Raw genomic sequence first — 21,714 nt, forward strand, 5'->3', positions numbered from 1 at the left:
TTTTTTGGGGGGGGGGGGTCTTTTTACATCAAAGACACTATGCTGATGTTTAGGGGAGGGACTCTCGTGTTTACCTGTAGAAAGACACCTGAGTGGAGAGAGGCGCCCTCTCCACATCAAGATGTGCAGTTTGGGAAGAATTGGTTCATACTTCTTTTGCACAAAAATGTATCATACACCATCCCACTTTGTTATAGTTTTGTTATTTTTAGTTACTTTTGGAGGGGCGGGGTCTTTTATTTAAGAACTTTAAGTCGATGTTAAATGTTCTGTACAGTTTCTTTTTTTTATGTGATTTTTTTTCCCCCTCCTATTTAAATTAAAGGTTTTTGTCTTTGTTTGCAAATTAACTGCTGTGTGATTTTTATTTTCTGGCATTTGTCCTGTTGGTCTGTTTTTTGCTGTTGTTTTTGTCTGGAGGATTTTCAATCTTTGTCCTAGCAGCTTAAAGCCTTGTGCTACAGTAAAAACAGCACCACTGAGCGGGCACTCGGGTTTAATTAAACTGTACGCTCACCTGTCCACTTCATCGGGTAATCTGTTTAACTTCTCGTTAACACAAATGTCTCCAAGGAAAAATGGATTTGGTGTAAACAACATGATAGCATCATGTTCAGCATGGTGGTGGAGGGGTGTGGGGGATATTTTCTTGCACACTTGGTACCAATTAAGCATTGCTGCGGAGCGTGCTCATCCCTTTTTGACCACAGTGCTTCCAGCACTATGGCACTGTACTCAAACAGCTGCCACAGTCACCAAATCTCAATCCAGTGGCGCACCTTTGGCATGTGGTGAAACAGGAGATTCACATCGTGGATATGCAGCCAACAAATCTGCTGGAATTATGTGCTGATGTAATGTCACCATCAACCAAAATCTCTGAGGAATGTTTCCAGCACCTTCTGATTTGAGGCAGCACTGAAGGTAAAAGGATCCCAACCCAATACTAGTGAGGCATACCTAATAAAGTGGCCAGTGTGTGGCTGCTGAAAATATTCAAAAGCCAAAAAAATGCTCTAAAAGCAGTGTCACTGTCCTCTTACACTGAACAGTTCAACCTCGCGTCCAAGGAAAATGCTTGGTTTTCTCAAGAGATTTACAAGGAGGAGTTGGATTGAAAACCCAATGACATTTCCCACTGGCAACCTAAATTTATCGACTCTGATAATGTGCATAAATGTTCTCGCCTGATGCTTTCAGGGAAATGTAGGTATTTGTTTTATTGAGAAGTTAGATGATTCCACTCTTGTTCGCGAGGTCCATGTGAAGCAGAAGCCAGGTAAGAGCTTAGCTCAGAATTATGACCAAAAACAGGGAAAACTTACATGAAAGATGGTGACTTGACTTTGAGTGCAGTTTTTTGTCTTTGGTTAAAGCTGAGGGGATCATTGATGGTTACCTTTAAAAGCTGGTTTGGAGGAAATGAGCATAAATGAGACTCATTGCTATCACACCTTTCAGAACATTTATTCCACTTTTATTTCAAAGTTTCTGATGCTTTACAGCTGTGGAGTAACATTCAGGGAACACTGGTCTGGGCTGCAGACATCTTTTACATGGATACATTAAAAAGTCCCGAAAGTCTTTGAGAAATCAAACAAAAGAGCGTTTCATCAGGGACGGCGTGTACCGTATCTCGTTATAAAACTCATCCTTGTCTCCTCTCCCCTTCCTCAACCTCCCATCCTGCCCTGTGTGATGGAGCCACAGAACGAGCACCAGCAAAGCCAGCAACAGCAGGCACATAGACAAGGTCAGCAGCACACCCTGCAGTACACCAGAGGGACTGTCTGGGGCTGGGCAGAAATACAAGAACGTTTTATCACAGGGCATAAAAACTCTGGCAGAGGATTATGGGTGAACAAAGAGGATCTTACTGCTGTAGATGGATAAGTTGATGTAGCAGTTCTCTGTTCCCAGGGTGTTAGTGGCGGAACATCGGTACAGGCCGGAGGTCTGAGAGGACACGTTGACAATTTGAACAGAGCCCGATAGTTCACCTTAGAGAGAGGAAGACGAGTATGATGGTGAGTGCGCTGTCTTACAAATCTCATGCTTAATATATATTAAACTTCCAGCATTATATAATGGCTAAAAAATTAGAAAGGAACACTTTTTAATCAGAATATAGCGTTAAGGCAGTTAAACTTTCTGGGATATAGATGTGGTGAGTTAAGTATCAGAGGGGGTTGTTAATCGGTTTCAGCTGCTTTGCTGTTAATGACAATAACAACAGGGGCATTGAAGGCCAACAATAAGACAACCACCAAGACAGGAATGGTTTTACATGGTGGAGGACTCTGCCATTTTTGTCCTTCTCATTTTTTCTGACTGTTTTCAGTAGTGGTTGGTGGTGTCAGACAAGCTGGGGTGAGTATTAGGAAATACTCACCCCTAGGGTCAGGGCCAACTGCTCCAGGATAACACATAACTATGTGCCATTGACAGAAGGTTTGCTGTGTCTCCCAGCACAGTCTCAAGAGCATGGAGGAGACAGGCAGTTACTCTAGGAGAGCAGGACAGGGCCGTAGAAGGTCCTTAAACCATCAGCAGTACCAGGATCTGATCATCTAGGCAACGGCACCCTGACCCATTAGATATCAGGATGAAATCCTTGGATTGTCAGACTCTACGCTGGTGCAGTGGGTCCTGGGTTCCTTGTGGTGTTTGACAATAACCCGACTTCACGTGGTGAGAAAATGCAGACAGTTTCTGGAGAATTAAGGTATTGATATCATTGACTGGCTCCAATAGAACACCTCTGGGACTTTATGTTTCAGTCCATCCGACACTGCCAGGGTGCAGTTCAGACAGTCCAGAGCTCAGTGATGCCGTGGTCCAGATCTGGGAGGAGATCCCTTTGAATTTGTCTTTGAATTTAGTCTTCTGTAGGTTAATAATTTTCATTTCCATCAAACAAGGTGGCATCCTTTCTTCTGTTACCCGGTCCACATCAATATAGATATCCGGCATGATTTTTTCCCCCCAATGAGATCAGTTGTGTTTCTAGGTATTCCTTTAATTATTTTTAAGTGGAGTATTAAGCTTATTTCCAGGAATATGTATTTTTAAGCTTGAACTCTTTGCATTATTCATGTTTCAAAACAATCCTTATTGATCCTATAAATGGCTTTATTTCATCCACCATCTGAAGAGGACAAACTGAGCTTCCCTCTCTTTGAGGATCTCCGCACTACTTCAAAGAAACCTTCTCCTGATTGGGTGCCCATCAGAAGCAAAAGATCTGACAAGCTGGTGGGTTGGGGCCACTATACTGAGTACCTGTGGCTGCGAGGTAGTCATATTTATCATATCCTCCTAAGAGTAGAAAAAACTGTCAAAAAACAATAATTTAGAGCATTTAGGATCACCTGCACATGTGTGAACGCTAATATCTAAAGCGTGTGTCATGTATGAGTATTTAACCTGAGAGAAAATAAGCAAGAACACATCAGTGCTCTTTTTAAAGAGCATTTGACTACTTTATGTTATTAAATTCACTTTAATTCGGTTTATATAACACCTGTTTACAACAAAAGTTATCTCAAGGAAGTTTACATTTAAAGAAAAAACCCTACAGTATTGGGGAGAGAAGCCCAGCAGTCTAATGGGTAAGAAGAGCTCCCTATTAATAGGAAGAGACCTCCAGCAGAACCAGGCTCAGGGAGGAGAAGCCATCTGCTCCAACCAGTGAGGGAGTGAGTGAAAGTGAGCATTTGGAAACCACCAGACAGCAAACAGGACAAAACACAAAGCAGGAGTTAATGATATGCATTAGTGGGAGAATAACCTTCATGATGATGACATTTCTTTCCACTCAAGTGTTTATATAGAAAAGCTTTTTTTCTTTTTTTCTTTTTAAATCAAAGATCTTTGATAAAAGCTCTTTTGTACCACATCTGGTAAAACTCGTGTTTTAGCCACAGGTCTCATGCTGAGTGACATAATTATTTCTGTGGGGAAAAACTGAAATAAAAAGCTTATCCCATACACTGGAGACTAAAGTTAAAGTTATATTTGCTAATGATGCTCCAATTCAGTCCATCCTTTCTTTAAATAGTCGATTTTGTTTTTCTAAGAAGTGCAACACTAAATTTCTCTTCCATTTAAACAGTCCTAAATACACTTTCATTTTAAAACACTTATGACTTTAATACGCCTTCCTTTTTTTTCTATAGCAGACCCATGTGTGCGTGTTTTTGCCTTAAGTGAAAAGCCACCAAGTGGTTAAATACTTTTTAATAGGCACTAAATCTGCTTGTCATAGCCGGAAGCCTTATTGCGCTATAATGGAGTCAATTATAATATCCATCATATTTCACTTGCACTATTAAATTCAAACATTTATTGTGCGTCATTTTAGGGTCATTTAGTTGACTCTTTTTGGACTTTAAGATCTAAATAACGATCTGCACACAAGATTATTTTGATTCAGCTCAAGGGGTGCTTTAAGTTTAATACATATCCGTGTGTGTGTGTAACTGACTCTCCATGTTGATGGGAAGGGAGATTTCATCTGGATTCAGTTTATCCCAGCGGATCTCTGGAGTGGGGATGCCCTCTGCCACCAAGCAGGACAGCCTGACACTTCCTCCCATATTGATGTCTCCATCCCACTGGCACACAGGCAGCGAAGGCGGCACTATAGATGACCCACAGATGAATTTCTTAAAAGATGTGATACAAACCGAGACGACACACATTTGAACTTTTAAGCCGGTGGCTTTTAGAAGCAAAGCTGAAAGATGGTCTGTAAAAATTTAACTATCTGGTAAACCGCTGACTCAATAACATTTAAACTCTCTTGTATAAATGGATTTATCAATGTATGCCTCTGGGATAGCATTCCAAATTTCACATTATCTGTGCTTTTTATCTGTATTACAGCTAAAGTTAATGGTGTGTATTTTGGGGGGTTGTGGTCAACTGTGTTGTCATATCAACATGTGACAACACAGTTTAAAATAGTCTTGTTTTATTGTTACAACAAGTAATGTTGCTGTAACAACAGAACATGCTCGTGCTTCATTATGCTCTGCCTGGCTCTGCTCTGCAGAAGCTTATTTCTGCCACTGAAAAAAAAATGTTGCTATTTATAGGTCAGAATTTCAGGTTATTGTCTCAAAGGTTTGAGTTATCTTAAAAATTTGACTTAGAAGTTTGAGCAAATTAAGGCTCATAACTCAAAAATTTGAGATGAGCTGAAATTTTGACTTCCAAGAACAAAAGTGCTTCTAAGCATATGCTTCACCTCTATTCAGATTATGCGTCCTTTGTCCCAAAAGCATGGGAACTGCTGGATTTACTTTAGACAAACCTTTTATCACATTACACTCACGTTATAGCAGCTCTCCCAAATCAGTTTTAACCTTCAGGGATTGTGCAATTCTCTGTCAAAATTATGAGATCTGATAAGGTTTCAAAATATTTTTCCTTTATTGGATGCACTCTGCTTCAACCAAAGCACTGAACAACATTATGTCTTTATCAGCCGATTCACACCAGAGACAAACTCGGTTTATCAACTAAGATAGCAGAATTCACCCTAAGAGCTGTGTGAATGTGTGTTGCCAAATATTATAGAAATCTTCCCAGCAGGTTGTTCATTGGAGGAAAAGTCACAGAGCCACCAAAGTCATTAGGAAACCTCCCCTCGGCCGCATGATTGTATCTAGAAAATTGTGTGAGTCTGAACTAAAAAACAGACTCACCAGCAGCACCACGATTGCTGTCGGCAGGGCTACAAATGTTTTAATTAACCTAACCTGTTTGGCTCCTCGGTATTTGCTTTACAAATAAATCCACAGCAGTTTTGGCAGATTTGGTTTGGAAAACAACAAATATCATAGTCAGAATCACAGAGAAAAAAAAAGACAAATGGATCACCAATTCCTGCTTTGGTAAATGGTCATAATGTGCGAGTGCTTCTGCCAGCTGCTCAACTCTCAATAACTTACCCAGAACACTGAGCACCAGCTCTCCGATGCCGGGATCTGTAATCTCCGGTGGGTTGTTAACCATGCAGCGGTAAATACCAGCATCTGAGACCCGTGTGTCGTTTAGCATGATATCTGCACTCAAAGGAAGACCTGCACAAGGAGCACATGAAATAATGTTTTTGTCTGTCTTCAGTATCAAGTTTCATCTATGAAAAGAGGATCATCTTACATTTTACCTGTGAAACCCACCCTGCCAATGAGGGAGGGGTCTTCAATCACCTGCCCGTGATCGTACACAATCACCTGGAAATCAATTAAAACAAGGATGTCAAAGTCCATTTACATTGTGGGCCACAAACACTTTGATCTTAAGTGTAAAGATGTTTAGCTACACGTTTAATCCTGGGGATATATAAGAAAATAACTGCAGTTTTAATGGTACGCCTCAGTTTTTCTACCCAATAAAGAAATGCTGCTGCAGTAAGTGAAAAAAAAAAATCAGTCAGATCGATGTTTTAGGTTTAAATTGTAGAAAATGGGCAGAAAAAGTTCTGGAAGCTCATTTCACAGTTTGTCCTGTAACAATGAAACAAAGTTTTTGTTAATTCACAGAAAATGTCCTTTTTTAAAATTTGGATTTGGTGTGTGTGTGTGGTGCAGTATGAATGGTCACTGGGAAGACCTTTGCCAGAAGGAAAAGCTGTAAAACTTATTCCCTGTTTCACATTTTCCAAAGCCGTCCAGGGGGCCAGATTGGAGTGTTTACCGGGCCACTTCTGGCCCCTGTGCCTTACGTTTGAAATAAACTGATTTAAAACAAACGTTACTCGAACACAACAGGATATGTAGAGAATATAAATGGACTGGAACTTATATAGCACCTTTCTACCTGAACACTCAAAAGGCTTTATACAACATGCCTCATTCTCAAGTGCTTTCTATGTGACGCACTACAGGGTTGTTCTTTGTGTGTGAAGACATTTCTCTTCAGTATCTTGCCCACGGATACTTTGGCATGCAGACGGGAGCAGCCAGGGAACCTAACCGCCAAGCCTCTAATTAGCAGATCGCCTGCTCCACCCCATGAGCTACAGCCATGCTAAAATATGCAATTGCAAGGCATCACCCTGACAGATGTATTGCCACACCTGTATCGGGGCCTCTGGACTGGAGAAGGGAGTCAGCGTCCAGATGATGTTGAGTCTGGAGAGGTGGTTGTAGGCGGAGGTGTAGAAGGAGCAGGGCAGGACGACAAAATCCCCTCGAGCCACCTCCAGATTGGATTCTCTCATGGTTACCCTGAGCGCAGCTAGGAGGGGGGAAAAGATTCAAATGAGACGAGCATTACCTATGACATCACACAGGTATTTCTTCTTGTTTTATCGTCACCCATCTGCTGTTTTTCTGCTGACGTGCAGACAGCACCAGGCCTCACTCTCCCCTTCATTACTGCAATAATGAACCTCCTCCCTCCTCCTCTCTGCCATCCCCGGGCCCTTTTGTGTGCGTGGGAATTGAGCGAGCACAGTCGTCGTTAATTAAACTTGACAGCTCTGAGGTTGAGCCAGATCCGTCACAGGACGAGAAGAACAACAGGCCACTTCACTAGGATGTGTTTGGTCATTTCTCTTGTTGTTTTTACGTAGATCACAAGTTCTGAAAATGCTGGCCTCAAGAGAGACTTTCATTAAGACTCAAAATGTCAAACATACTGTATTGTATTAATATTAAAAGGTCACGCTTTAGAGGCAGTTGATTAATAACGGCACTAACATGAATAAAGCCCCTGTAGCTCGTACTAAATAAATATCATCTCATTTGATGAATTTGTGCATGTGTATACAGCGAACAGTCCACGCATGCATCAAGAGGTCGCCCACAGTCTTACATTTCTGTCTGGAAAAGCTTAAATGCTTCTTTCTAAATACTCATAAGGTTTTAGGTTATTCATGTCACGTCTCCTTTTACACTAGAGAAGGAACCTTCTGCCTTAGCAATATCCGTGCAAAGAATCACAGAGTCGCAGCAAACATTCGTGAAACTTTGCAAATCCTTCAAACACTCGAAGCTGCTGCAGTGTACTAAAGCAGCAATAATTCAATCTTTTCTTAAGACAGGCCTACTCACTGTTCTCCTGAGCGGTGAAACACACACACAAGGTCCAGAACATCCATCTCCCTGTAGCACCCATAGCTGTTAGGGAAGACAGAGAGGCAGTCATCTCATCCCTACGGTCTCCAAGCTGGTGGCCCAAAAAACCCAGGCATGCATGATTAATGTATCGAGTGCTGCGATCAACCCCTCCCTGTTATTTTCGCTCTCTGTCTCTGTCCCGTTGTCAGCTGGGAGAATTTTCTCTAATTAGGTTGTCAGGTAAGCGAGTGCACAAGGAATTTTTCTGCTCCTATTAGCTGTTCCTACAGTGGTACCTACAGCGTGAGCTTGTAGTCTAATTAGTTAGTGTAGCGTGACGAAAACTGCAGCTGCAGAAGCTACAACGTGCATGTATTCAGCAAGAGGTAAGCAACATGGTGCGGCCATGGGAGTGTCAAACCTTCATGGTTGTTTTCCAAATTCAGGAGCATCTTATGTTTCATCTTTGCAGAGGTGAAACAATCTGTGCACCAGGTATAGTAAACTAACTGAACATATTCTTAAAATGGATTCATTTGTCAGCAAATAATGCTCATTTATGTTCATAATCCATACAGCTTCTTCCATCTATGCAATCCGGGGTCTCTGAGGGGGCCGGAGCTGATTTCAGTCAAAATACAGAGACCTGTCCAGGGTGAACCCATCCTGGTCAAGTTAGAATCACCAATTGACCTAAACGCACGCATGTATTTGGTATGTGGGAGGAGGCCGGAGTACCTGAGAGTTCCTGGAGATAACCCACACAGACATGAGACCACAGAAAGGCCCGAGCCTGGATTCAAACAAACAACCGAAGAGCTTCAGACTTTTGGGTGTTGTCTCAAATAAGCTTTTGGGCATTTTTTTTTTACCATAAAGCCAAAAATCCACACTCTCTGTCCTTGTGGTAAGAGGCCAAAAAAAACAGCTTTAACATTTTGCATCATCTGGTTATTTACAGCTTCAAGGCTTCAAGAAAAAATGAAGGTCGTCAGTGGTGCAAAGAAATGTTCAGAGGCGTGTTTTTGACACTAGAAGAGTCATCAGATGATGACATCCTTCCGTTATGACCTACAGGCAAAATAAAAATCCACCAGAGCTCCTCTTTGATGCATTTACATAAAATGTGTTCACTAAGTAATGACTCACTAAGTCGATCTGCCGGGCACGTTCTGCAGTCGTCGTCTAAACATATAAACTGTTGTCACATTTATGGAATTCATATGGGAACATAAGTAAATGCTGCCATGTTTCACTGTGATGGTTCATGGAGAAAGACCCAACTGTGCTGTGGAAATCGGATGGGCTGTAGAAGAGTGGTGCTCCATGTATGTGTATGTATATATATGTAGAGAGCGAGAGAGAGATTTGTGATACCATGGGGATTTGAATAAATGCCTACACCATCCGCACCCAGAACAGCACCAACATATGAAGGGAAAAAAAGATATGGACTACAAAGTTTATGGCATCATTAAACTATTAAGTTCTTCAGATGGAGGCACTCCCACTGAGATAGAAATGCTTCGAAGGATGAAGGTGATGATAGGGAACAGATATTAGACACAGATGTGCAGCGATTCATTCTTTTTTCCCCCGCTACCACACACACACACACAAAGACACATCCACCAGCTCTACTCACTGTAGGAGTCAAACATTCAGGCTTTTCCTTTGATTCATCATCCACCTGTATTTTTAACATGAAAAATTGACTGAAATGGTACGTTGTGGATCACGAAAGGTTTTCGCTTAGACAGCAGTTGTCCTTGTTCTCTCCTGGATCACCTGGAGCTTTCTTTAGGTGCCTTTCCAGCTTTGACAAAAGTCCTGCTGGGATAATCACATTTACTCAGGGCCTTCTTGATATGCTTTTCTGCTCCCCTGGCCACCATATCTGTGGGAATGATATCCACGCTGTGTTGTAACGTTCTGATGACACCCAGTTTCTTCTCCAGAGTGTGATGAGAGTCAAAGCTTAAATACTGATCCATATGTATAGGTTTATGGTACAAAGCAGTTTTTAAATGTCTCCCATTACTGATGGAAATCTCAGTCTAAGAAGGCTAACCTTTCACTTTTCATATCCTCACTGGCAAAGTTGTGTTGGTCCACAGAGTTAATGTAATCAGTGAACTGTGGCACATCCTGAGATTTGATTTTCACCTAGATGTCATCCACATACCTGAACCAATGTGGTCATTGAGGCTCCAGGTTCAGGTGTCGTTTGCAATCAGACCAATGCCCAAGAAAGGTACATCACTTGCACTTCGATTTGGGCAGATCACCGTGTGTGAATACAATCTTACATCAAGTCTTCCAACAACAACAACAACAACAACAACAACGACGACAACGACGACAACGACACAAAACAAAGGAGCTTATGGCACAAGGTTGTCTTCACCCAGTTTATTCAAATTACAAATAGCATCCAGCACCACCTTTGTGCGTTCCAGCTGTGAAATACAGAATGTTTGAGACTAGAAAACAAAACAAAACATCCCCGCTGAAGAGAGAATTGGCAAAACTGTTGGATATTTCCTGTAAGGGCAGCCTTTTTCATTCTGAGCTATAATGTTATTAAGTTCTATGGTGAGGTCTCCAAGAGCTTGATTTGTTTTTATCCAAACGTCTCACCACCATATACAAATATACACATACAACTCTTTTCATCCACAGTCAATATACATAACCCTAGCTTCACCCTCCCTACAGAAAACATCTTGTATTTTGAGTGTCTGGGATCATAACAGGGACAGGTGTGTAGATCTGTGTGAGCCTCAACATTTAGATCCCCAACAAGCATACAAACATCTTAAATCTTTTATCCACAAATAGCATTTCCTATTTTCTAACATTCACAGATTCCCGTATGTAAGTTGGCAGAAATAGGGGTATACGGGATAGATTTGCTCTCTGGTTTGACATGTAACACTTCCCTTTTTAGTGACGCACAGTCAGTTGCTCTTCTAGGGTAAGTTGCTCCTAATTCTGGTCTCGTGTAAGATGAGGGCCACAATAAATAGAGTATAGGTGAGAAAGCGCAAGAGGGGAGACAGATCGGTAGGAAAGAAAGCGAGACAGACAAGTAAGCGGAGTGAGTCCTGCCTCTTCCCCTTCTGGGTAACAGGGAGTGACCTGGTGCCAGGGCCAGCCAATCACGGGAGGATCCAGACCAGTTTAGACCAATCGGATCGCTTCAGTGAGAAGCCTCTGCCTGTTGCTGCAGTTTGATGGCAGTACAGTCTCGTCACAACAGCATGGTGACGGGTTTCTCCAGGAACTTGCGGAATTCTGCGAGCCACTGTGCACCGACCGCGCCGTCCACCACCCGGTGGTCACAGCTCAGCGTCACCGACATCATGTTGGCTACGTCAAACCTGCAAGGACCCGCTGCATTAGACGGCAGTTTAAAATGATACCATGCCATTCTGTTACATTACTACATAAATGCACAGACCCTTTTTCGTTGTCAGCAGGCATGAGGCGTTTCTCTGAGCCACCGACAGCGAGGATGCAAGCCTGAGGAGGGTTGATTATCGCCGAGAAGTTCTTGATGCCAAACATGCCTAAGTTAGAGATCGTGAATGTACCGCCCTGGTTGGGAATATAAAGAGGACAATTTAGGTTTGCGAAGAAAGGACAAAAAAAAAAAAAAAAATTATCACTCAGTCAGAATATTAAAAAGCCTTACCTGGAACTCGTGAGGCTGCAGTTTGCCGTCTCTTGCTTTGCCAGCGAGAGCCGTCACATCTGAGCTGATGGAGGTCAGTCCTTTGATGTGGGCGTTAAACACTATGGGCGTGATGAGGCCACTGGCTGTGCTCACGGCCACACTCACATCCACCACGTGATTCCTGGAAAACATAAATAAAGTCATTACAGATGCCGGCGCAGTTCTCTCTTCAAGGCGACCCTTTCGAAACTGAAAGATTTTTCCGAGCGCTCTCTGCTGGCAAAACTGAAACTGCCAACCTGAGAAATATCACATCATTAAGATAACAGTCATTGGTGAACTTTATATTTACAGACAGGCACTCTTATTAGAATAAAAGTATAACAATATGTTTTATACTACCATAAATAACTATAAATGGAGAGGTAAATAGTGCTAATAGCAGCATTAACAATGATACAAGTAGGCAGTGGAACACACCGATATAATGGGAAGTCTAATAAAGGCATTGCAACTATTGCACTTTGCACTTGAGGGAGATATTGCATTATTATTCTAAGTCAACAAGCTGCTTTCAGGCACTCTGTTATTCACAAAAGGTGGCCACAGCGAGTAGCTCCGCGTGTTTTGATTTGGCACATTTTTATAACAGATGCCATTACTGACACAAACCCAAAGAGATCTGCGTCTCCTACCAGGATGTTTTGCTTGTTGGGCGAATGTGTAAACGAGTGCACTATAGGGCCACTATTATTCTAAATCAATACTGCACACTTCATCTTAACAACTAAAATAAAGAAAGTCTCACGCAGTGTAAGAAACGGTGCAAGTGACTTCATGTACACTTAAACAGCACAGAAAATTGAAATAATTTCAGCTACGAGCAACGTTAATTTCATTTTGCTACTCTCCCCTCTGCTGCAAATAAACTGACACCTCACCAGTGCTAACGAGACTTTGTCTTTGATTATTAAAATCATGCTGCCCAACTTTGAAATGTTTCAATCAAGTGCAATAATTAAAACAAAATAACAAAGTTAATTTATCTTGAAATTAAAAATCTAAATTTTAAACTTCCCTATCAAGTTAACTTCATTTCTCTGCATCTATCTTGTGGTTGTACACGTCTCGGCTGCTGTGAGAACCACCAGTCTGCACTAGTTGCTTTTGGCCGTGATGGTTTCTGCCTTCAGTAACAAGGTTTTATCATTTAAATGACTTACTGGCGTAATGTTCCCCAACGGCATGTAAACACACTCTGTGATGCATGCACTCATTTAAAGATAAGATCCAAAGAGACAATGGCTGGGAATACAAGCAAGATGGATATTTCCACAGTCAGGAGAACGTGTTTTCTGTTTGCTGCTTATAGGAACTAAACTCCATGTGGCTCTTAATGAGTTTTTACTCACTGACGAATGACTGTGTCCAACCAGGACGAGTTGCATTCAGGAACCTTCAGGCAGGCCAGAGCACTAGCTTTGATAATGAAATCATTCACACTAAGTTTGATATTCTGGGCTTTCACCTCCTGCAGAGAGAAGAGGGTGAAATCGTTTATGAGATGCTGAAATGAGGTTTTAGTGCAGTTACATCTCTATTAGAAAGCACAAACTCACAGCGTTGAGTTCTTTTCTAAGCTCAAGCACTTGGTCCATGTTGACATCTACAGACAAATAATAGTGGGGGATGGTTTGTTTGGACTGCATCAACCTCTGAGCAATGACCTGCAGGAGAGACAAATATATGCACTTTAGCTTTGATCCATTATTCATCACCAAGAGGAATGAGGTGTGCTGGCTGGGTCTGTTTTGATAAATGGAGTGCCCGCCTGTGGGGCAAAATGTGTTAGCACAGGTCAGAGATAACAGAGCTACACTGAGATCTCCTCGGGACATTTGCCTCCAAGCTCTCAATACACCAGCACAGCACCCCGCACAGAAGGAGCCGCTAATGCACCGACTGCTAGCAGCGGAAGTCATCACAGAATGTAATGGCCCATCAAGAGGCAGGTGTGTGGTGGTGCTCACCTTGCGGATGTTGCTGATAGGGATGTCTGTGAAGGTGCCAGTTGGTGCAGCAGGGGCTGGTGCAAATGCAGGAGCAGCTGGAGCAGCCTGCAGACGTAGAGATTTAATTTGCATTACAGACAACAGAAACAGAGGTACAGGAAATTAATTAATAATTGTGATTATTTGCCAAAACAGATAAATCACTGTCCTGCAACAGCTAAATGTATCATTTAAAAGAAAAATGGGCATGACTGACAGGGACTTATTGATCAGACTGTCAGTATTACATCGGTATTAAGAAAAGGACCATTAAACAATAAGAATGGGTACACATGATTTAACTCGGCTGATGGGCACTAATGTGACTCAACAGTATGGGTTTCCCTTACAGGTGCGGCTTTTGGTGGAACAAAGTTCTCAATATCCTTCCTGGTGATGCGTCCATCAGGGCCAGACCCTGAACAAAAGAGTATTTAAAATTAAAATGTAAAAGCTTCAGCAAACGCTCTTCGTCCATCACATAGGTCCAGCTACGTACCGCTGACTTGAGCCAGGTTAATTCCTTTCTCGGCAGCGAGTTTCTTGCAAGCGGGCTGATGAACACACGACCCTTCCTGGGTGCAGCAGGGGCAGCAGCTGCTGCTGGTGGAGCAGGACTGGGTGATGCAGCAGCTGGAGCTGCGACCTACGACATAAACAAAGTGTTCTTAAGGCATCTTAAAACTGTACAAAAGCCAAATGACTTCTTATTTGAAAGTGCAGGTTTTCTGTGAGTCTCACCGGTGCTGGAGGTGGTGTGGAAACCTCAACCACCCCAGTTTCAACGTAATCCTTGAAAGCGGCAATGTCGCTTTCCTTCTCTACAATGATGCAGAGCGGCGCGCCCAGAGGAACATCACGGGTTCCCTCCGCCACCAGAATTTTTGCCAAATACCCTTCCTCTTGCACTTCAAAGCCTGTATGCAAACACACAGGACCAGGCTATATTAAAAGTAAGATCATAAATATTTTTCCTCTGTAGTGCTGAAAGTGAACACGCTTTAGGATCGATGTGTTCAAATCCATTTGGATTTACCAATGGTCGCCTTGTCAGTTTCGATCTCAGCTAAGAGATCTCCTTCGCTCAGCTTCTCTCCGACCTTCTTCTCCCAGCGCTGCACTGTTCCCATCGTCATGGTTGGAGAAAGAGCAGGAAGTGCGATCTGTAACACAAATTCCCACAAATGTGAACAATAGACCTGAAAAAGACTGACAACCTCTTAAGCATCTAGTCAAGTTACAACAAACACTGTTAAAGGTCTAGAGAAAATTTCTTCACGATCACCACTGAAGACACTGAATGATGTTACAGGGACATTCACAGCTGAAGTAAGGGCAGGGACAATTTTGTGGCACAGCCTCCAGCAAATTAAAGCCTTTAACCTCTCTCTGATTAAATGATGACGTGGTGTGACATTATTTTTGTTAGTTTTTTAAGGAGAAAGAAAATAGTCCTTCAAATAGAGAAAGTTAAAAATATAACAGATAGGGCAGTCTAAAAATGGCAAGTTAGCCTTCTTAGACTGTGAGATTTCCATCAGTAATGGTGGACATCGAAAAGCTGATACCACAAACCTACGCATACGGATCAGTATTTAAGGTTTGACCCTCATCATCCACTGGAGCATAAATTGGGTGTCATCAGGACGCTACAACACAGAGCGAACACAGACACAGCAGCCAGGTCAGCAGAAGAACAGCACATCAAGAAGACCCTGAGTAAATGTGGTTATCCCAGCTGGACATTTGTCAAAGCTGGGAGTATTGGAGCAGTTGAGACGCATTTTTTCTAAACACCGGGTCTGTGGCTTTTAAACCCCAGAACATGCTGCACCAAAAATTGGTCCACCCCAAGGATCGGGTCCCCCGACACAAACAGAGTAAGATAGTGTACGCTGTTAAGTGCCAGGAGGATTGCCAGGATTTACACATATGAGAAACCAAACAACCTCTGGCGAAGCAGATGGCACAACACAGAAGAGCTACCTCGTCAGGCCAGGACTCTGCAGTCTATTTACACCTACAGGCCAGTGGACACTCTTTTAATGATGAGGATGTACACATCCTGGACAGGGAGGAATGCTGGTTTGAGCATGGAGTCAAGGAGGCCATTTACGTGAATCGGGAAAGACCCTCTCTGAATCGAGGAGGGGGCATAAGGGTACATCTTTCACCATCTTACAATACTGTGATTGCAGCCATTCCCCAACTCTCTGTGAATGGTACTCATGGCCATTGATCAGTGGGCTTTGATCAAGGGTCATGAGAATTTGCATAATTAAGATTAAGGAACCGACCTCCCAGCCCATTGTTCCTTCAGTGGGCTGGTTTCAGTCATTATGCAAATGTACTGTTTATAAGATTGGGGAAACCTGCAGTCAGCTGAGACTGAGGAAGTCACTTGGATGAGTGACGAAACGTTTCTCCCACTAAACGCTATGTCCAGATGAACAGAATCAACTTTTGGCGATATAACAGATACATGGAAACTACACATCCACGGAAACTGTTTAATGCCACACAAAGTAGTAAAATCTGACGCATGATCAGAAGAGTCCATAGTGGTATCCGCTTCACTGCCCTGATACACAGTGATCCTGGACAACCCTGATCAAACCAAGACTACGCACACAAAACAGCATCGTAAACAGATGCTGTGCAGTGTGCACATCACAAATCTACGGCTTTCTGACCGAACTCGTTTATGGAGGAGCTCGCTTACCTTCAAGTGTGCGGGATAAGAGCTTCCAGGGGCTGCAGGTTGAGCTGCCGCTGCAGCAGCGGGTGGCGGAGGCGGAGCAGAGGCAGTAGGTGAAGGAGTGGCACCGGCTGCTTTGATCGAATCTAGTGTTACATCCTTAAAGGCTGAGACCAAGTCAGGGCTGCAGAGGAAAATATATCCACAAATGAGTAAAAACTGACACAACTGCATCGAGCCATACGGCACCCTGTCAGCTTTTAACCTCCCATATTTGATTGTGGCACCTGGCAATTTTATTGATATAGCACATTTCATTACATTACATAACAAATGTAGACGTAAACCAAGCAGCATTAAAGTTTATTTTAAGGGTTTTCTGAAGACTCAAGTCTTTTTATCATGTTTGTTAAAGCTGTAGGATTAATGATGCACTTAAAGGACTGAAAAAATAAATAAAAGCAGCATTTTGCCACTATCAAAACAGAGTGCTCCCCATTTAATGTTTTTCAACTATTTAATTCGTCCCATTACTATAAAAGAACAACCACCAGTGAACTAACAGGCCTCAGCTCTGAATCTGGACTGTCCAAACACACTAACTTGTCAACTGTGATGCAAATCACGGCTCCAACGTTGACATCTCTGGTTCCTTCAGGAACCAGGATCTTTGCCAGATAGCATTCCTCCATCATCTCAAATCCCACAGTGGCCTTGTCCGTCTCTACCTACAGAGAGAGGCAACATTAGAAATGTACACCACGATCCTGTTTTGCGGCAGCGTGGGCACACGCGGCTCCTAACCTCAGCTATGAGGTCACCCTCGCCGATTTTCTCCCCCTCCTTCTTCTCCCAGCGAGCGATCGTTCCTGTCTGCATGGTGGGCGACAGTGCAGGAAGCTCCACCTGAAGAACAAGCAAATGAATAAAATCAAAGTTTAACCTAAAACTTAAAATAAAAAAAATTATCTGTATCATCCTTTTAGAGTATCCAAAGGCCAGTCAAAAAAGTGCCATAAGTCAGGTGTTGTAACTGCTGTTGCTACATCATCATCATCACCTCATTCATTGCTCAATAAAATGACCTACATCCACTTCACCACAGCTGATTTTTATTGAGTTTTTTTTATATAACAGCAAAGATGAATGACATGCTATTGGTGGAGTAACACAAAGGTGGAAGGACTACTGAGAAGCCTTCCACTTTAGAGTCAAAAATAGAGGGTTTCATTAAGGCTCACAGCCTCAAATCTGCACCTATGCTCAATTAACCTAACAAGCACACCTCTGGACTGTAAGGGGAAAGTGAAGCTGCCAGTTTCATGATTTAGGGGACAGCATGTAATTTCCACATGCAGCACTCCTGACTGACAAAGAGGTATAAACCAGCAGGTCACTTAAATTGGAGGACGAGCATGTCAGACTTCCCACGTTATAATTGTTTCATGTTTTCAGGAGTTCCTGAAGTTGTTCCACAACCAATTAACCATCAGCTCCCTCAAAGTCCTCTGTCTAATGCAGTAGAGGAGAACACAAATCACCTGCTCTAACTGACTTCAATACACTTGGGGAAAGTGACAAAGTATGAATCTAGTCTTTTTAAAACTTTACAATGAATGCGCTGTGTTAAAATGTCTCAGACAGAGGCAAATATCGATAGTACTGAAACAAACACTGATATTGGGATCAGATTGTGATACAACCTATACTTTACTTCTAATGTCTAAGATCTAAGTTCTGTGTTAGATAAATTATTTTTGAAGAAAGTAAAATATACCTCAAACATTTGCTCAGAAAAGTGTCTGAACCTTTTCGCGGTACCTGTCACATCTTTGTTTTTTGTAAGCTATAGTACATTTAAATAACAGTGCTTTAGAGAAAGGTACATTTATGTTCCAAGTCTAAAAAAACTGTTTCAAAATAGATGACAAGCTGAAAGCTGTACTTTGTTGTAGAAACAAAATACAGCCATTATGGAAGGTAAAGCTCAGTCAGTTAGTGGTCATTAAAAGTTGTTCACAAGTTGCAAATTTATGATGAATCACCTCATAAACAATAACATACTGCTGTTCCCTACTTAAGCTGTCTTTATAGGTTACAAGTATCGGGATTGGCAATCCGAAACCCTGTATTTACTTGGTATCGGGATCGATACCAAAATCTCTCTTATCGCTCAGCACCATCAGGCATGTGTTACGTTTTTATAGCCCAAGTATTTCCTATGGCCTCCGTGTTTGGGGCACACAAGTCAGGTTTGACGGATTGGTGTCATTCAGGAGAACCGCAGCACAAACAGTCACAACAGTGTCGCCAGTGAACAGTGGAGAAACTAATCGTTCAACAGTTCCTGCTAACCTCACACAGGGAAGAGCCGGATTTCCAGCTAATAAAGCGTTTTTAACAGATCTCTGTAACAGGCAGGGAGGTCAAGCTAGCTAACGCGGTGAACATGGGTGCTATAGCAACCTGACACCGGCTCCGGTAGCGTTACCTTCTGGTGTGGCGGCAGGCTGTAGAAGCGCTTGCACTGACATCCATCTGCTAGCTGGGGAGACCGCAGAAGAGTCGCTCTGTAGCTGAAGCCGGAGTCCAGAGAGGCGGCTCGGGACCCCGCTCCATAATGAAGCCGTCTCAGACAGCTGGTTCCGGGAGCAGACCGGGAGCTGAGCGCAGCAGGCCCGGCCGGGAGGGCACGGGGACACCGGAGCCCGGAGGACGGCCTGAGCCGCAGGATCAGACGAAGCATTTCGCAGCGGTTGGGATACTATACAGAGCTGGTGAATAATATGTATGACTTACACCAGCATGAGAACTACACCTACACCGAGGGTCTCTTCTCCCTGACAGCCAACCCCTATTTAACTCCTCACTTTCTAATGACCTCCTCCAGCCCCAAACACAACCATTTACGGCTTTCTTGCTTGTGCTGTCGTAGCGTTGTCGTTGGTGTCGTAAATCGCAGCGGCTCAAAATTCAGTCGCTGAATTCCCCCAAAACAAAACAAACAAAACAACAAAAAAAACACCACCACTGTCAATATAAGTACAATGCTAAAGAAACAAAGTAACGCAAAGAAAAAATTATAATAAGAACTGTTCAAACTGTTTTAGCGATAAATGTAATTGTGCTGTAATTACATCAATGACCACATGATGGCAGTAGATTCTTTTACTGGGAAGTTTGCCTGGGTTCAGCCAGCCTGTGAATCTTGATTTGAATGTATCACAGTGAGAAGTTTACATATACCCATCATGGCATCTTTAATGACTTAAAAAGAACTGGGTGCACAAGTTTGAATTTATTTTGGATTTTGTCCAATTCACAAAGGTCCGATGCCCGCGTGACTACAAAAACACAGCTGGCTGGAGCAAAGTAAGTCGAAGTAAATGTGATGAGTTGGTGAATTTAAGTAAAATAAGTAAATAAATAAAACCATGTACACATTATAACTTAGTCAAATCAGCCTTGAAGGATAAAAACTGTCTAAGAGTGTCATGAAGCATTCGGAGGATGACACAAAGTTGGCCTGCTTTTCAGTGTTTTAAATTTTCGGCACTGAGGTTTGCTTATTGTAAATATCTTTTACTTGTTTTTACACTTTGTAATGTTAAAGTGACACTGATGACACAAGCGCTGTCTGACTACAGATACTAAATCTGATTTGGTATTTGTAAGAGTGCCATCTGTTGGTCAGAAAGTGGCATTGCAGGTAACAGTCAATATGCTGGACAATGTAAAACAATAAAATACAACATAAAAACAACAAATTATTTGAATGTTTGTCTATATAAAATATCTTCAGCTGCTTTTTAAAAGAATCAGTGGGGTCGGTACAGTGTAAAAACAGTGAAAGAGAATTCCACAACTGTGGTGCCACTGCCTGAAAGGAACGATCAAGTTTTTCGCAAGTTTTCCATCGAGTGCTAGGGGAATCAGCGGTCGTTGACCTGATGACCTTAGAGCTTGGGAAGATGAATGCAGTTTCAGCGGATCCGATATCTATACTGTGGAGCTTGACCATGTAGGGCCCTAAAGGTTAGAAGTAAAATTTGAAAATGAAACCTAAAACTTACAGGCAACCAGTGAAGGGAGGCCAAAACTGGGGTGATATGAGATCTTTTGTTGGTGCCTGTTAAGAGTCTTGCTGCAGTATTTTGTACAGTCTGAAAACGATTTAAAACTGATTTGTAAAAACAAGTAAAAAGATATGGTTGGGAGCAATAATTAAAGTTTTTTTTTATCAGAGTCTAGCTGGAGGAACTTGTCGTTTAACCATTGCTTGATTTCTCTCAGGCAATTACTTAAACTAGACAATTTATAAAACTCAGAGACTTTAAAAGAACAGTATAACTGAATGTCATCAGCACAGAGATGATAGGAGATATTATTGTAGCGCCTAATAATTTAGGACAAGGGGGAATATATAAAGCAAAAAGAGAATTGGACCCAGAAAGCAGACCCAGACAACAAAGAATATTAAAGCCTTTATTTTCAACACACAAGAAAGGACTAAAGAGGATAGAGGTAACAATTAGCAGTGACAAAATACAGTGGTTTGGTAAACATGGCGTGGTGACGTAGCTATGAGCAACCAGAGAAACGGGACAGTGAAGGTAACTGGAGCATGGCTGGTATGTAATGGTCACACTTGGGAGAGAGGAGAATGGAGTTAGAACGGGAGCCAAGGGTGAGTTTAAGAGAAGGTGAGTATGACAGTTTTTCCTAGCTTACTTGCAGGAGGAGTGATAGAGGTGGCGTGAGTCCAGGAGGATTCGTGAGTGTGAGATGGCTGACCTGAGTTCAGTTGGGTCTGAGGTGATGAGTGGGCAGGAGGGCATGCAGGTGAGGCGCCAAGGAATTCCCAGAGAGCAGGTATGAAAACAGAATCCCAGAGGTGAGTCTCAATCATGCGCCATGAAGTATCCGGGAGCAACTAGAGCAAGAGATAACAGCATAAGCAGAGCACTTAAGAGAACAAACATGAAACATGGGAGCCAGTTACCAACATAGAGGAACCTGGTGGAAATTATGCCTTATGGTTGGTAGAATATGGCTGATATGAAGATGCACCTGGTCGTTTTTTGTGCTGTATCGGCTGTTTCTATAGCACAGACTGACTGAAGTGGTAGAAGTGAGATTTAGAGTCTATTCTTGGCAGTGCACCTGGGTTAAGAAGTCAAGAACTGCCAAGTTGGATGGGGCAGTCCTATTATA

The 21,714-nt window shown here is 42.5% G+C and overlaps 1 protein-coding gene and 1 pseudogene across 2 annotated transcripts; both read right to left on the reverse strand.

Annotated features, from left to right (window-relative positions):
- Window positions 1-1,457: 1,457 nt before the first annotated feature.
- On the reverse strand, window positions 1,458-10,066 carry LOC146565121 (immunoglobulin superfamily member 11-like). Its single transcript, XM_085290149.1, has 7 exons — window positions 9,925-10,066; window positions 7,088-7,248; window positions 6,176-6,242; window positions 5,958-6,089; window positions 4,487-4,642; window positions 1,878-2,000; window positions 1,458-1,796 (listed from the first exon to the last, which is right to left on the reverse strand). The coding sequence occupies exons 1-7, from the start codon at window positions 10,064-10,066 to the stop codon at window positions 1,594-1,596; spliced, it is 984 nt and encodes a 327-aa protein (XP_085146275.1). The 3' UTR covers window positions 1,458-1,593.
- Window positions 10,067-10,469: 403 nt separating this feature from the next.
- Window positions 10,470-19,261, reverse strand: LOC146565122 (dihydrolipoyllysine-residue acetyltransferase component of pyruvate dehydrogenase complex, mitochondrial-like; annotated as a pseudogene). The gene is made up of 14 exons (XR_014894036.1): window positions 18,992-19,261; window positions 17,305-17,406; window positions 17,104-17,228; window positions 16,525-16,684; window positions 14,839-14,965; window positions 14,544-14,719; window positions 14,302-14,448; window positions 14,153-14,220; window positions 13,782-13,868; window positions 13,371-13,478; window positions 13,164-13,282; window positions 11,770-11,932; window positions 11,536-11,672; window positions 10,470-11,455 (listed from the first exon to the last, which is right to left on the reverse strand). The product of XR_014894036.1 is annotated as a dihydrolipoyllysine-residue acetyltransferase component of pyruvate dehydrogenase complex, mitochondrial-like (transcript).
- Window positions 19,262-21,714: the final 2,453 nt, after the last annotated feature.

This window comes from Mchenga conophoros, linkage group LG10 (genome assembly GCF_057382185.1).
Source record: "Mchenga conophoros isolate Kocher_MC1m ecotype Shallow Benthic linkage group LG10, M_conophoros_male_GT1.1, whole genome shotgun sequence".
NCBI lineage: Eukaryota > Metazoa > Chordata > Actinopteri > Cichliformes > Cichlidae > Mchenga > Mchenga conophoros.